Raw genomic sequence first — 14916 nt, forward strand, 5'->3', positions numbered from 1 at the left:
AAATTTAAACTTCTAAATATTCCTTTTTAAGCATATGTATCATAACTCTTATCCTTTATATAAATAATAATGTTTAAAAAATAAGTAACACTACTGCAATTCTGACATTTGGTTCTCCAGTTTCTCAGTACTTCTATTGCTTAAACATTAACAGCATTTAGCACATAAAAAACATATTAATGCTTACCCAACAACATGTACCTAGTGTAGTGGGTAGGCCTACAGGATGATTGTATAGGCAAGTGAACACCTAAATGGTCTGATTCACATAGTACACAAAAATAATCATCTCTAAAACTTACCAGCTAATATTAAAATTAACCTTATTTAATAAATGTCATCTCATAAAATGTTAGTTCACAATGAGATGTCTGGAGTAGTAATATGCCAAGAGCAGAAACAGATGTTCAGAAAAGGGAAGTCCAAGACAAAACTTCACTTGAATTTTTCACACAGTACTTTGCACCAAAGAGACACTCAATGATTACTTGTTACTAGATCAGTAACTTAAGACATTGCTATGACAAACCCCAACAGTCAAACTTAGATAAGAGGAGTACTGTACTTACTCTGTATCCAGTTTTCTTGGACTAGCAATTGTCTCTGCACTGCTACTAAGTTCATTGAGAACAATCAATGGATAGATGATATTCTTCTCCACAAAAAGAAGCCACACATGAAGTTTCTCAAACCACATCACAGTAGCTGCGTCTAACAAGGCAATATTAAGTCAAGAAAACCATGTCATCTAATGCATAAAATAGTCTGGTAATGTGATAAGAAAGGAAAATCTTACCACTCAAATTCAGCTGTACTATAAATAATGTAAGTAATCCAGTATGTCAATCAATAGTCAATTTTATGAATTCTGAGACACATCCAACTTTCCAACTTAGATGTTAAATTTAGATGAACTGAATTTCATTTTAAACTTTTATTCTTGAAACCTCAGTTTTTAACCATAACTTTTTCTTATTTATGCCTATAACTTTTGGAGAAAAGGTTAGTGAAGATTATTAGACTGCCCCTTTCCCCCAAAAGAAATAAATGATCTATTAAATTATCTGTTTTTAAAATCCTTATATACACATACATCTTATAAGACATACATCTCAGAACAGATATGAAAGTATGATATGTTTTGGATTCACACACTTCATAAGTGTCATTTTCACTGCCAGTAATATTTTCCCAATACTTTAATATTTAATGTCATTGGGGAAAGTGTCTAGGATAAGCTGAAAGATTTAAAATAAGGTCCTCCAGCTATCTGGAAATAATGTCAACTACCTCTAGGAAGTTCTCTACTGAATCATATTTTTCTTTATAGCTACTACAGTCAACTTTGCTAATGCCTAATACTCTCAATAAGTGAAAAATGTTATGTTGATTCAAAATTTATAAAAATTTAGACTAAATGTTTTGTTAAGATAAAAAACAAACAACATGATCAATGATTTACTTTAATGAAAACTGTCCTTCAAAACAAACCAGATACACCTGCTAACATTTATATATGAAAGCAATTAATCATTAATCATCAAAAATACATCATTCTGAGTTATTTTCCTTATGGTAAGAATAGGCCAGTACAGATTTTTATAGTTTTACCTCATTTTACTACAATCTACACATTAATATTTAATTATCTCTCCAGGATCAAAATAATGATCAAGATTACAGTACCATGATGACTTAAGCAATTTTGCTAAAAGGCCCAGGAAACATGCTTTGATACTGCAAAGTCAAGTTTGGTATAGAAATCTTTCAAAAGCTTCAGAGTTCTCTAAAGAAGTTAATTTATCTCCAAACAGTTGAGAAATTTACTCTCTATGGCAACTCATTAACTAAAGAGAAAGTCTGAGGAAAAAACATTGGCTTGTTTAATCACTGGCATATAATAATGATGACACAGGTATTAACTTTTATTATATCCCTAAAATGAGGAAGTATATTATAGGTCATGGAACCAATGAACCAGACTGATTACTTATAACAGAAAAGTCAGGGTTTAAAGTGACAAGTAAAAAGCTTGCCAAATGGACTGGCCTTCTACCTCTTTTTAGTCATTTTATACTTTATCCCAAATCTGAATGAATAATAGCAATTACAAATGTTTTTCACCTCTTTTCTCTTGATCAACTCTTCATAACCCTCTCTGGTAGGACACAGTGTCACTGGCGGAAACAGGAACAAAGACCTTTCTATTCCCTTTATGCTTTGAGTTAAAAATATACCAAACAGAAGTCTTAAAGAGGATTGAGTTGCCTGCATATGGCAAGGAAGACTGAGGGTAAAGGTAGCGACTGGAGAGAGAAGTCATAGACATACACTGAAGGATTCATCAATGAGAGGTCTGTGAAGAACAACTTAGAGAAGGAAAGAGCAAGGTTTATTCTGTGGTAAGTTGGCATTTTAGCACTGACATTTATACTTCAACTGAAATGAAAGCAAAAGGTCTGATTCATTACAGTGTCAAACCTAAGAAATACAAGCCAAAGTGTTACTTGATGATACTTACTTAACTGTCACCTGTCAACAAAGTAAAAGAAAAAAATCCATAGTATTGAAAGGAAAAGTGTTAATGAAATACTTACTTCGAACTTCATACTGATTATACTCCACCGTCTTGAGCAGAGGGTGAGAGAAGCAGTGCCACGGTAGCTGCTTCCTAACTTGAGGCAGCACGTAATGGGTTACAAAACCCACAAAGCCGACAAGCGCATACAACACATACTTGAGCGCAGGCTAAAAGAAGGATAAAGTTGAGGACATTAAAAGTGATTTTGAGACCCAAAGGAGAACTTCTAATTGGTCAGTTCAACTTTAGTCAACTATAGAATCTAAGAACTAAACATTTGTCTGCAGTTAACATTTCTATATTATGTAATTTTCTGATTAAATCAGCCGTAAAAGTTAGTGACTGTTCACGTATTACAGATATTTTAAAATGTGTTAACTATTTTCCTTGGTGTCTCACCCTGTCAATGTAATTAGAGTGTGGCCTGAGGTATATTGCTTGCTTCCCTAAGAATGTTCTATGTGACTTGCAGAGCAATGTATTCAATTGTTTTAGCTAGTAGAGATAAAGGACATGAGCTAAATAAAACCGTAAGTTTGAGTGAAGAGTAAAATAGAATGAGAAAAAAGTTCTTTTTTTTGGAAGAGAGTTCTTATGTACGACTAAATTCACAAAAACCAAGTACCATCACTTCAAATATTCAAATTAAAAGTCACATGTTTAGAAACTAAAGAGATTTCCATCGGACCCCTGAAGACCCACTGGACCTCACTCAGCTTGTGAGGTACTCAGGAGTTAATGGTTCAAATTGGAAGAGAAGAAAACAGGCAAAAATGTTAAAATTAAATAATATAACCTTTGCTTCTGGCCAAATGGAATAATAGAGATTTACTCTATTCCACACGAACCAAAATAGAATAAAATATATGAACCAATGGTTTGCAATATACTAGACATAAGGAAATAATCAGTAAACACTGAGAGAAAGAAAATAGATGAGGTAAGTGTCAGGACTGCCCCAGCTTACTGCCCTTAGATACTTTCCAAGTTGCAGTGAAGGGAGGGGAATCCACATGAAGCCTGGTACCTCCTGAGTTGAGGAGATAGAACTAAAAGCCTGGAGACAGCAAAGCAGCTAGAGCTCACCAGAGCAGACAGTGTTCCAAAGAGAAAACTGCATGGAGACAGAACTTCGAAGATCTGCAGAGTCTCCCTCGAGTATTCAGGGGAATCAGCACATGTGTGTGGGAGGGAACTACATATGGAAAGGGAAGGAACCTCGCCAAGGGATTAGAGAGAAGAGTATCCAGCACTCACACAGGGCTAGGAATAGTGCCTGTTCTCACAAGCCAGGTTGGAAAAACTCAACATTCACAGGGCACTGGTCAGAGTATTCCAAAGCGTGTTGCCTCAATAGGGGGAATATTAGCCCTAAACTAAACAGCCCTAGTCTCAATTAAGCAATCTTAAAAGTTAGATCTGAGTTAGATCAAACTGTTAACAAGTAACTTAACAGTGACAAAAAACAAAGTTCAAGAATATTTCTAGGAATACAAAAATATCCAATACACAAAAGGCAAACCTTGTAATGCTTGACATCCAATCAAAAATTACCATGCATGCAAAGAATCAGGAAACTATGACCCATGGGGAAAAAAACCAATTAATCAAAACCAACCCATAAGTGACACAGAAATTAGAATTATGAGACAAGAACATTAAGAGAGTTAGAAGTGAATTCCATTTGTTCAAAAAAGTGAGTAGAGGCATGAGAGATACAAAAAAAGACCTAAATCCAACTTCTAAAGATGAAACTTGTTAGTTCTGAGACAAAAAATACACTGGATGGGATTCACTGCAGATTACATATTACAGAAGAAAAGATTAGTGAGCTTAACAACAAAGCAATAGCAATAGAAAGTATTCAAAATTAAACATGCGGGGGGCGGGGGGGGGGGGAAATTTAAAATGAACAAAGCATCAGTGAACTGTGGGACAAATTCAAGAGGCCAAATATACATGTAACTGGAGTCCATGAGTGGGGGTGGGTGGAGGGACAGCAAAAGGAAAAGGGAAAAAACATTTACAGTAATAATGACCAAAATTTTCTAAATTTGATGAAAACTAGACCACAGATGCAATGTACCCCAAACACAAAAACATGAAGAAAACTATGTGGAGGTGCATCATAATCAAATTGACACCATGTAGAAATACAGGTCTGCACAAGAGAATGAAGAGCCCTGAGGAGGGTAACCGCGTGGCCTGCAGATGCGCAGCACTGCACTGCAGGACCAAGCATCACCCACCCCCGGGCCTGATTTAGAGGACGACATTCTGGACTTCCAGTTGTAGTGGGATGAGACTTTGCGGGGTTTAGAAGGATGTGAATCATGGAGGCCACAGGGCATACGGTGTTAGTCCAGCACGGTTCCTGGTGTTTATGCCTGCTTGTATTCCCCTCCCACACTGCAGTAGGGCTGCCCTGTATGACCAATGGATACGGAAGAAATGGTGGTATGTATGCCACATCCAACGTCAGTTATAAAAGACTGGGCCTTCGGTCTTGGGCTTTCTCTCTCTAGGATCACTGGCTCTGGGGGAAACAGGCTGCCATTTTGTGAGGATACTCAGGCAGCCCATGGTGAGGACCACATGGAGAAGAACTAAGCTCTCTGGACAACAGTCAGCAAGGAAGTGAGGCCTGCTAACAGCCTCAGTGGATTGCAGCCATGTATGACTGCAGCATCATAACACATGCTGAGCTGGGATCATCTGGCTAAGCCACTCCCAGAGTCACGACCCATGAGAAACCATGAGAAAATAAGTATTTGTTGTTGAAACCAAACAAAAAGTCATATATTTCGGCATTATGGACCAACACTACAATCAAATCAGAAGTGAATCCAAACAAAGTTATTTTCCCCGAGTGAAAAGAACAAAATGATTCCTTACCTGCAATACTGTGAACACTGTGCTTACATGAATAGCAAAATACAGCACACCAATTACAATGCACACTACTAGGTCAGACTGTAAACGCTCGCTCTGTGGAACAAAACAGAATAATCAAACATTACACAAAAATTTAAACAAAATCTTTCCTCCCAAGTGGCCAAGCTTAAGAAATAAGTTTTCATTGATCCTATTCTGTAGCACTTCTAGGTATTTCTTACACATAATAATTAACTACAATAAGTCTTATTTTCTTCCTCGGTTTCCTCATATTTTGGTTTGATACTGCAATACCAAGGAAATTAAACTAAGCTTAACTAGTTCCACACACAGTAAACATATCATAACAAAGTCTTTTAGAATGAAGACTTTTCCCCCATTGGTCTGTAAGCTTTACATATGGGAAAAAGAAATGAGATATTTAAGTTCTTTTATAGGGTATATCCTTTTGGATAACAAAGTTATATTTTCATTGGCCTTCTGAAATGTTGAAACTGCATGCATATGTCCTGTTTTACTTATTGAATCTTGTTTTTTCAAAAAATATATTTATTTATTTTTGGCTGCGTTGGCTCTTCATTGCTGCGTGCGGGCTTTCTCTGGTTGGGGGGAGCGGGGGCTACTCTTTGTTGCGAGTGCGTGGGCTTCTCATTGCAGTGGCTTCTCTTGTTGCGGAGCACGGGCTCTAGGCACGCGGGCTTCAGTAGTTGTGGCTCGCGGGCTCTAGAGCACAGGCTCAGTAGTTGCGGCGCACGGGCTTAGTTGCTCCGCGGTATGTGGGATCTTCCCGGACCAGGGCTCGAACCCGTGTCCCCTGCATTGGCAGGTGGATGCTTAACCACTGCGCCACCAGAGAAGTCCCTACTTACTGAATTTTGGTTCTTTTAGTGGTTGCAGTGAAAGCCAGAAACCTCTTGATATCTTTGGTCATCAACTGACCCACAGATTTATGCTTTTAAGCTAATACATTCAGAAATATCCTATTATACTTAACAAGAAATGTCCTTTGCTAACATGAAAACTAAAGTCAGAAAAAATTGTTTAAATTATATCTAGAGGCAGTTTTGTATTTTTCTAAAGTTTTCTAAAGAATATGTGAACAGCGCAAGTTCAGTGAAGGTAAATATTAGTCTAATTCAAGACCTATATAAATTCAGTCTTTCATAAATGGAAATATGTAAAATAACTTAGGAAAAAATGTTTTATGTTTTGTTCCATAAGGCAGATATGAATCTGTAGAATTCATTTTTTAAATAATAACTGAAAGAATGCAGGTAACATTAAAATTTTTTAAATTACTACATCTGCTTGAGTATATGAAATTAGTACAGGTCATTGTTCTCTCCTTCAACCTGGAAAATAAACACACACACACACACACACACACACACACACACACACACACTTACCCTTGAAAAACAAAACACACTAAAAGACCAGCAGATGACTTATAAGGATGTAGTTTTTATCAACAAAAATAACAACAAAATAAATCTAATTTATGTTAATATTCACCTTTCAAATCCTAGTTTAAATTCAATAGGATTAAGAATTCTATAAACAATGAAATCACTTAATCTCGCCTTATCTAAAAATAATATTTAGCATACTGTTCTACATTGAAACAAACTTTCAGGAATGAGCATTTCTTACATGTTAAAATTTGAAATAAAAACCACCAACCATATACAACTATATCTGTATTTTTCCCCAGTTATTAAAATTGTGTTACCTCAAGAAGTGTTCATTATATAACATGATGAACTATATAAAATTTAAGTCTTTTAGGTCATTTTAAAAAGCTAAAACTTACAACAGAATTTCTAAGTTTTTCAGGCAGTGGATCTTTTACTTCAGACAATGGGTCTTCTGGATTTTTCTCTTCTGTTTTTGGAAAAATCTTGGATTGCACCAAAGAGCTTTACATTAAAAAAAGAGAGAAAATAATTTAAAAATATATTTATAACCTAAAAACCAGTACTTCAAATGGCAAATAAATTTTATGATAGAAAATGAAGTGATCAAAGTATATTTGCTCATTAAGCAAATGACAAATTCTAAAAAGTTTAAGATGCCATAAATAAGCATACAGTAAGAATATTTTTATGAAAATATAGTTTTAAATCTTAGGAGAGAAAAAGCTAACAAATACTTTCAGCCAGTGGCAATCAGAATGACCCAAAGTTAATATATTTTGAAATCAAATATAGATAAGTCAATAGCACTTTGACAAGGCATTGGAAAAACAGATTTTGGAAGTTAAACTTGAAAGAAATGCCAACGTATTTAAATTTCTTTAATTCAGTAACAAGTAATCTCACTTACAAAAGTACAGATGGATCACTGCTTTGTCGGCTGAGATGATAGGATACTGCCACTAATAAACCACAAAAAATGGAGAAAAGCACTGGAATATGCTGCCCATCCCAAGAATCCTGTTGGGGAAAAAAAGTTTGACAGAACAATATGCTTCTAACTCACAATGTACCACATAATCCTTTGATGTCAGTATTTTGGAGAAAGATAATTTAATTAAACAAAACCCTTTCACATGTTATTAATTGCATTTTATTCCACGTAAACTTAGATTTATTACATTCTGATGAACTAGAATCTAACTGCTAGATCATCGTCAGATTTCTTTTGGTACTAAAGCTCTATTATGCACTAGGAATAATACATTTGTTTCTGATACATGCTGCTGTCAATTTCTTTCATATTTTAAGTGGTATTAAGTTTACAGTAAACTACGTTCTCTTTTTTGAAAAACAAAATAACTTGGTGTAGCAAACTTCTGTTATATATAATAATGGAGTAGGAAAAGGCAACACATGATACAACACTTCAGGCAAAACAAACTGTTGACATTTGGTATGCTACTTTCTGGATGCCTCTGCTCATATAAAATGCCATTATGTCCTCCAGAGCACTGAATAGGCATCAGTGTTTCTTCAGTGAATAAACTGTATATTCCCAGAAATAAATAATACAAAGCTAGCTTCTAAGGCCAACCAAACATGTGGATGTGGATATGCCACGTCTGCTTTGCTCACTGCAGTATCTCTGGAGTCTACTAGCACGGTACTTGGTATAGGGTAGATAACACTGCTATAAGGAATAGTTAACAGTACTTAAGTATGGCCTCTAAGGTAAGCGCCTTTGTCTTTCTCTGGGGATTCAAGAGGGGAGAATGGCGGAGTGGGTAATCAAATGGTAGTTTATTATACAACTCGCTTTTTTTCCCATTTAGTAATAGTCTTGGAAATTGTTCCACATCACAACAGAGACCTTTTTTTTAACGGCTACATCAAAATCTTATCATCATCATCATCGTATTATGTGTATCATACTATGTACCGAGCCCCATTCTCAGGGCTTGATAAGTACTTCCTAAATTCTTACAATCATCCTTGGAGATATGTACTATTACTCCCCAATTTATAGATGAGGAAACTAAGGTACAGATGGTTTAAGTAATTTGTCCAGTTAAGTGGTGGAGCCAGGAACTGAACTTCCTGATATGTTCGAATTTACTGAGAATAAAGTTAAACGATATGTGAAGAGTTTGAGAATGAAAGAGAGATAAACACATACGAAAACAAAGTAAAGGGGAAAACGAAATGTACGTAGGAATAGCATTTGCACAGTGATAGTAAGGTAAACATACCGGGTGTGTGAGGGAGACAAGGAAGGCTGCGTCTAGTAGAAATGTGGGGGGAGAGGTGAAAGAAAGTTAAGCCTACAATTCCATGACGTGCAGTCCATGGATAATGCCTAAACCTTGACAAAATACAAGAAGTGTAAGTTAGTTGCTTAGAGATACGGAAGCGCATACCAAAAGAATCAGCTCAAAGAATTGAAAGTGGTAACTCTGAGGAAGAAATAATGGGGTAGGGGATTACTGTTCCTGGCACTAAGTCTTGTAGAAATATTTGACTCTTTAAAAGATAACTATGTGCAACTCTGGTAAAAATGAAAACTGAAAAAAAGATGTGCAGTACAACCACTTTGGAAAACTGGCAATTCCGTTTTAATTATCTACCCAAGGAACATGAAAACATATATCCACAAAAAAAGACTTGCACAAGAACATTCATAGCAGCCTTATTCATAATAGCCCTAAATTAGAAACAACCCAGATGTTCATCTCTAAGACAGTAGATAAACTGTGACATATTCATACAATGGAAATAAGGAGGATTTAAAACTAAATGGGATACTTCTCTGCAACAAAACGGAACAAACTACTGATACACATAACGTAGATGAATCTCAAAAACATTATATGAACAAAACACATTAGTTACAAAAGAGTAAATATGGCATGATTCCATTTATATGAAGTTCAAGAACTGCAAACCTATAATAAAATAAAGGCGGCTGGGGCGAAGCGACTGGGAAGGAACAAGAGAGGGAACTTTCTGATGGTGATGAAACTATTTTGTATCTTGCTAGGGGTATATATTACACAGGCATATGCATTTGTCACAACTTATCACATTGCGTACTTAAGATACGTGGAATTCACTGTGCATAAATTTTGCCTCAAAACAAGTATCTGGAAAAAAAACAAAAGATGCTTGCATTTATTTAACAAATGCTTGACACTACTTTTTATTGCTCTCAGACAAAAAAACCCCTTAAATTGGTCTCAAAATGACTTATTTTATTTAGATTAATAACTTAGAATAATATGCAATACAATGATTAAAATATGGATTTGTTCTACACACTGTATTGGGTCTGAACGTTTTCACTTCATTACATAATGGCCCAAATTCTGGCAATCTCTTAAAAATATGTAAGCATCTAGAAATTATATACATAAAAAACAGGAGGTACTAAAGTCGTCTTAGAAGAAAAATGTTAACTTTTAATGAGCTTTAAAGTTCAAGGAAAAACAAAACGTAAACACAAAAAAAGCAGAAATCAGAAATAACAGATGTAAAAATCTACATTAGTGAATAGATTAAAAAATTAAACCATTCCTAAAGGCATGCAACAATGTTCCCCAATGAGCCTAACTGTCCAGAAGTAACTTCTATTGTCAATTTCTTGTGTATTCTTCCATAAATGCTCTATGTATATACAAGCCATCAGGTGTGCTTTTTTTTAAAAAGGCACAAAGGAAACATCTATTTTTTGGCATATTGCCTTCCTTTATATTAAAACACACACACACACACACACACACACACACACACATATACACACAGGAATATTATTCAACCTTAAAAAAAGGAAATTTTGTCATCTGCAACAACATGGATGAAACTGGAGGGCATTATGCTAAGTAAAATAAGCCAGACAGAGAATGACAAATACTGCATGTTATCACTTATATGTGGGGGGTAAAAAAGTCAAACTCATAAAAACAGAGAATAGAAAAGTGGTTGTCAGGGACTGGGAGGTGGGGGAAACAGGGAAAGGTTGGTAAAAGGGTACAAACTTTCAGTTATAAGATAAAGTTTAGGTACAGCATGGGCAAATGGGTAAAGAGGGTCAAAAGGTACAAACTTCCAGTTTTGTTTAGTATTTAGTCATTTGGCTGCGTCAGGTCTTAGTTGCAGCACGCGGGATCTTTTTTTAGTTGTGGCATGTGAACTCTTAGTTGCGGCATGTGGGATCTAGTTCACTGACCAGGGATCGAACCCGGGCTCCCTGCATTGGGAGCGCGGAGTCTTACCCACTGGACCACCAGGGAAGTCCCAAACTTCCAGTTTTAAGACAAATAAGTTCTGGGGATGTAATGTACAGCACAGTGACTACAGTTAATAATAATGTATGCATATTTGAAAGTTGCTAAGAGAACAGATCTTAAAAGTTCTCACCACAAGAAAAAATATTTGTAACTATGTATGGTGACAGCTGTTAACTGGATTTATTGTGGTGCTCGTTTTGCAATATATACAAATATTGAATCATTACCTGAAACTAATATAATGTATATGTCAATTATACCTCAATAAAAATTAAAATAATAAACTTAAAAAAGTTTTTAAAAAGATGAATAAGTTCTGAGGAGCTAATATGTAACACAGTGACTATAGCTGATAACACTGAATTGTAGAATTGAAATTTGCTAAGAGAGTAGAATTTAAATGTGCTCTCACCAAAAAAAAAAAAAAAAACAAAGGTAAATATGTGAAGTGATAAATGTGTTAACTAACTTGTCAGGAGGAATCCTTTCACAATGTATACGTATATCAAATCATACTGTACACTTTAAATAGCTTACATTTTTGTCAATTACATTTCAATACAGCTTGATAAAAAAGAAACAAATTGTATGTCTTGGAAATCATTCCACATTTGCACATAAAAAATCTATTTTGGGACTTCCCTGGTGGTCCAGTGGCTAAGACTCTGACTAGTCTAGGACTGAACTAGGGGTTCACATGCTACAATTAAAAGATCCTGCATGCCACAATGAAGACCCTACATGCGGCAATGAAGATCCCGTGTGCCACAACTAAGACCCGGTGCAGCTAAATAAATAAATAAATAAATAAATAAATAAATAAATAAATAAATTTAAAATCTGTTTTTATTCTTTTTCGTGGCTGTATAGTATTCCAGTGTGAGGCTATACCATAATTGATTTAAATAGTCACAAACAACAAATACTAGGTCGTTTACAGTTTTTGCTGTTACAAACACTGCTATGATGAAATCTCTGCACATAGTCTTTGCTCATTTATATAAGTACATCTGCACATTTATTCTATTACAATGGGGAATACCTAAAACTAAAATAGTCTAATGTAAATGCCATGGCCAAGAAAGAAGGAAAAAAACCATATCTCCCTGCCTGTCTTAGGATACAAGGTTCTAGTTGGCAGTTTTACAATTGCTGCTCTTCTGCTATATAATTATAGTTAAATAGGCCTTTAGAAAATTAGAAAACTTACTGCATTGTTAACTTCTATGACTGCAACTTCCAAATGATGATGCACTTTCCAAAACATGTTCTCCAAATACAGATCTAAAACCTTTATACCAGGATGGTTTATAGGTAGTGTAGCTGGGAGAAGCTTGGATTTGGATCTCATTACCTCCAGTTCCTTCCTGGGCTTAATGTCATCAAGTATCTCCCTCTCTGATCAATTTTCCATCTCCCCTTTTAAATGCAATCAAGGCTCAGATCTTTTTTAAAAAACAAAACCCAGAAAACAATCCTCATCATGTGCACAGGTTTCCCGACTATATTCTAGAAAGAGTAGAATACGTTTCCTTAATATCTATTCAAACCTAAACTTACATTCATCTAGCTTCCTCAGCCAAAACACCAAAAAAGCTGTTTTGTTAAAGTCACCAATATCCTATTAACTGTCAAATTCAATAAATTTTTTTTCACACTGTATTGCTTCTGAAGTTTCCTTTGTTGGATTCTGTTCCATCTACTGCTTAAATATTGGCATTTCCCAGGGTTCTATCTGCATCCTGCCAACCCAGGCTAGCAGTCTTTTTCTTATACTTTAATTTGTTGATGAATTCTAAATCTTTTCATCATTACTGCAAATAACTACCCACTATGTATCTCTGGATACCCCATGAATGCCAACAAATAAAAGTGTCTAAATGTAAACAATCACTTTCCCCAGTAAACTCAAAGATTTCCAATCATGTGCATTAATATCACTACCTAACCAGTTGTTCAAGCCAGCCCCTACCCAGCAGTCATCCTGGATCCTACTCTGGCTCTTTTCATCCACAGAGTTCCCAAATATATTCACTGAATCCAATTTTCATTAAGTCCCTTATAATTAAGACAGCAGCACAAGAGTCCCCTTACTTGTGATACTTCCTGCTTATATTTCAGTCTCCTTCACAGTGGGGACCAAGTAATCTTTCTAAAATGCAACATTGATCATTTCCTTGCCTTACCTCGAATATTTGGTGGTCTTCCATCTCCACCCAATACGTTCAGGATAAAAGATATTTCATAATCCAGCCGTTGCTTACCTTTCCAGCCTTACTGTAGGCCATCTTTCCTCATGTACCCAAATTTCCAGCAATTCCAAATTATTTGCTGTTTCCTGTACATAACACACTTTCTTTACAACTCCATGGCTCTTCATCCCTTGTTTCAACTAGCTATTTCCTATTGTTCTTCAAATTTTGGTTAAAAAACCACCCCCTAGGAAAATCATCTTTAATCCCTTTAGGCTGAATAGGGTAATACCTTAATTTGTATACCTGTAACACTCTGTTTTCATAGCCTTCATCACCCTCTATTAAGAGCATCGATTGACTTGTTAATCACAGTTAACATATAAGCAACTTAAAAGCAGAACTAGGCACACAGTAAGCACAGTAAATGCTACTGAATAAATGAAGCAAGGAAGGATACTATGAGTCACTTTTCATAGCCCTTTCAACCCTATCGTTCTCTGATTATCTTGTATTAATCATAAAAAAATAAAATACCAGGAGCTGAGAGTTGTTTATGAGAAATCTAAAATTTTTAGTTATAATTTGGTGACAATTGTTTTAAAATGGAACTAATAAGGCTTGTCCAGATTCTTCTAAACCAATAATGACATTAAATTTCAGTGTGTTAATTTTTACTAGACTGTATTTTAAATTGCAGTCCTTGAACAACTTCTCCTAAGTTTTAAAAAATCTTGATGTGAAAAGTAGTTACACATATTCTTAAGTAGAAACCTAAAATTAATTTCATATTCTGTTATTACTATGCCCACCTCTATCCCAGACCAGCCTAGTTTTTACTAATCTGTTTCTAATATTAACCTATGAATACTGCATGGAAAAGGATTTTCCTTTAGTAATGATTAACTATGAAATTGCTTTCAAATTCAAACTAAATGAGAATAAGAATAATGCTCAACATAGGAAGACCATGAAAATTAATGCTGAAGAGATACCAGGAAAAAAATCATTAGTTAATTTAAAACAATCTTCATATAGAAAAGTAGCCTTAAAGACACAACATACTACATGTATTGCTCACCTTTAAGGCGCCGTAACACAATCCATATAGTAAGGCTACTGCCACAATGCTACAGATGAAACTGTAAAGTGCTGCAAGCAGGCTTGTAGTGGCTAGACAGGAAAGGGAAAATGAAATCAACATTTATAAACATTTACGGAGAAAACATACCTTAAAAGGTCACTGAAAAGTATTTAAAATGGTAGGCTATTAACTATAATTAAATATCTACTTGTTTGATTTATAAAAATTCAGTTTCTTCATCCTGTTCTTTCAAAAAATTTTGAGGACTTTCCTGGTGGCACAGTGGTTAAGAATCCGCCTGCCAATGCAGCAGACACGGGTTCGAGCCTTGGTTCGGGAAGATCCCACATGCCGCGGAGCAGCTAAGCCCGTGTGCCACAACTACTGAGCCTGCGCTCTAGAGCCCGCGAGCCACAACTACTGAGCCCATGTGCCACAACTACTGAAGCCCATGTGCCTAGAG

At 35.5% G+C, this 14916-nt stretch overlaps 1 protein-coding gene across 5 annotated transcripts in view; it reads right to left on the reverse strand.

Moving 5' to 3' along the window:
* The window catches only part of PCNX1 (pecanex 1), a 167680-nt gene that overhangs the window by 40914 nt on the left and 111850 nt on the right, over nt 1-14916 (reverse strand). For all 5 annotated transcript variants that reach the window (XM_068543493.1, XM_068543484.1, XM_068543467.1 and 2 more), the window contains 6 exons: nt 14451-14542; nt 7802-7911; nt 7290-7395; nt 5477-5569; nt 2598-2748; nt 570-711 (listed from right to left, as the gene is read on the reverse strand). In XM_068543493.1, coding sequence (XP_068399594.1) covers nt 570-711; nt 2598-2748; nt 5477-5569; nt 7290-7395; nt 7802-7911; nt 14451-14542 — 694 coding nt within the window. The remainder of the gene's footprint in view (nt 1-569; nt 712-2597; nt 2749-5476; nt 5570-7289; nt 7396-7801; nt 7912-14450; nt 14543-14916) is intronic.

Source organism: Eschrichtius robustus, chromosome 1 (genome assembly GCF_028021215.1).
Source record: "Eschrichtius robustus isolate mEscRob2 chromosome 1, mEscRob2.pri, whole genome shotgun sequence".
NCBI classification, from domain to species: Eukaryota; Metazoa; Chordata; class Mammalia; order Artiodactyla; family Eschrichtiidae; genus Eschrichtius; species Eschrichtius robustus.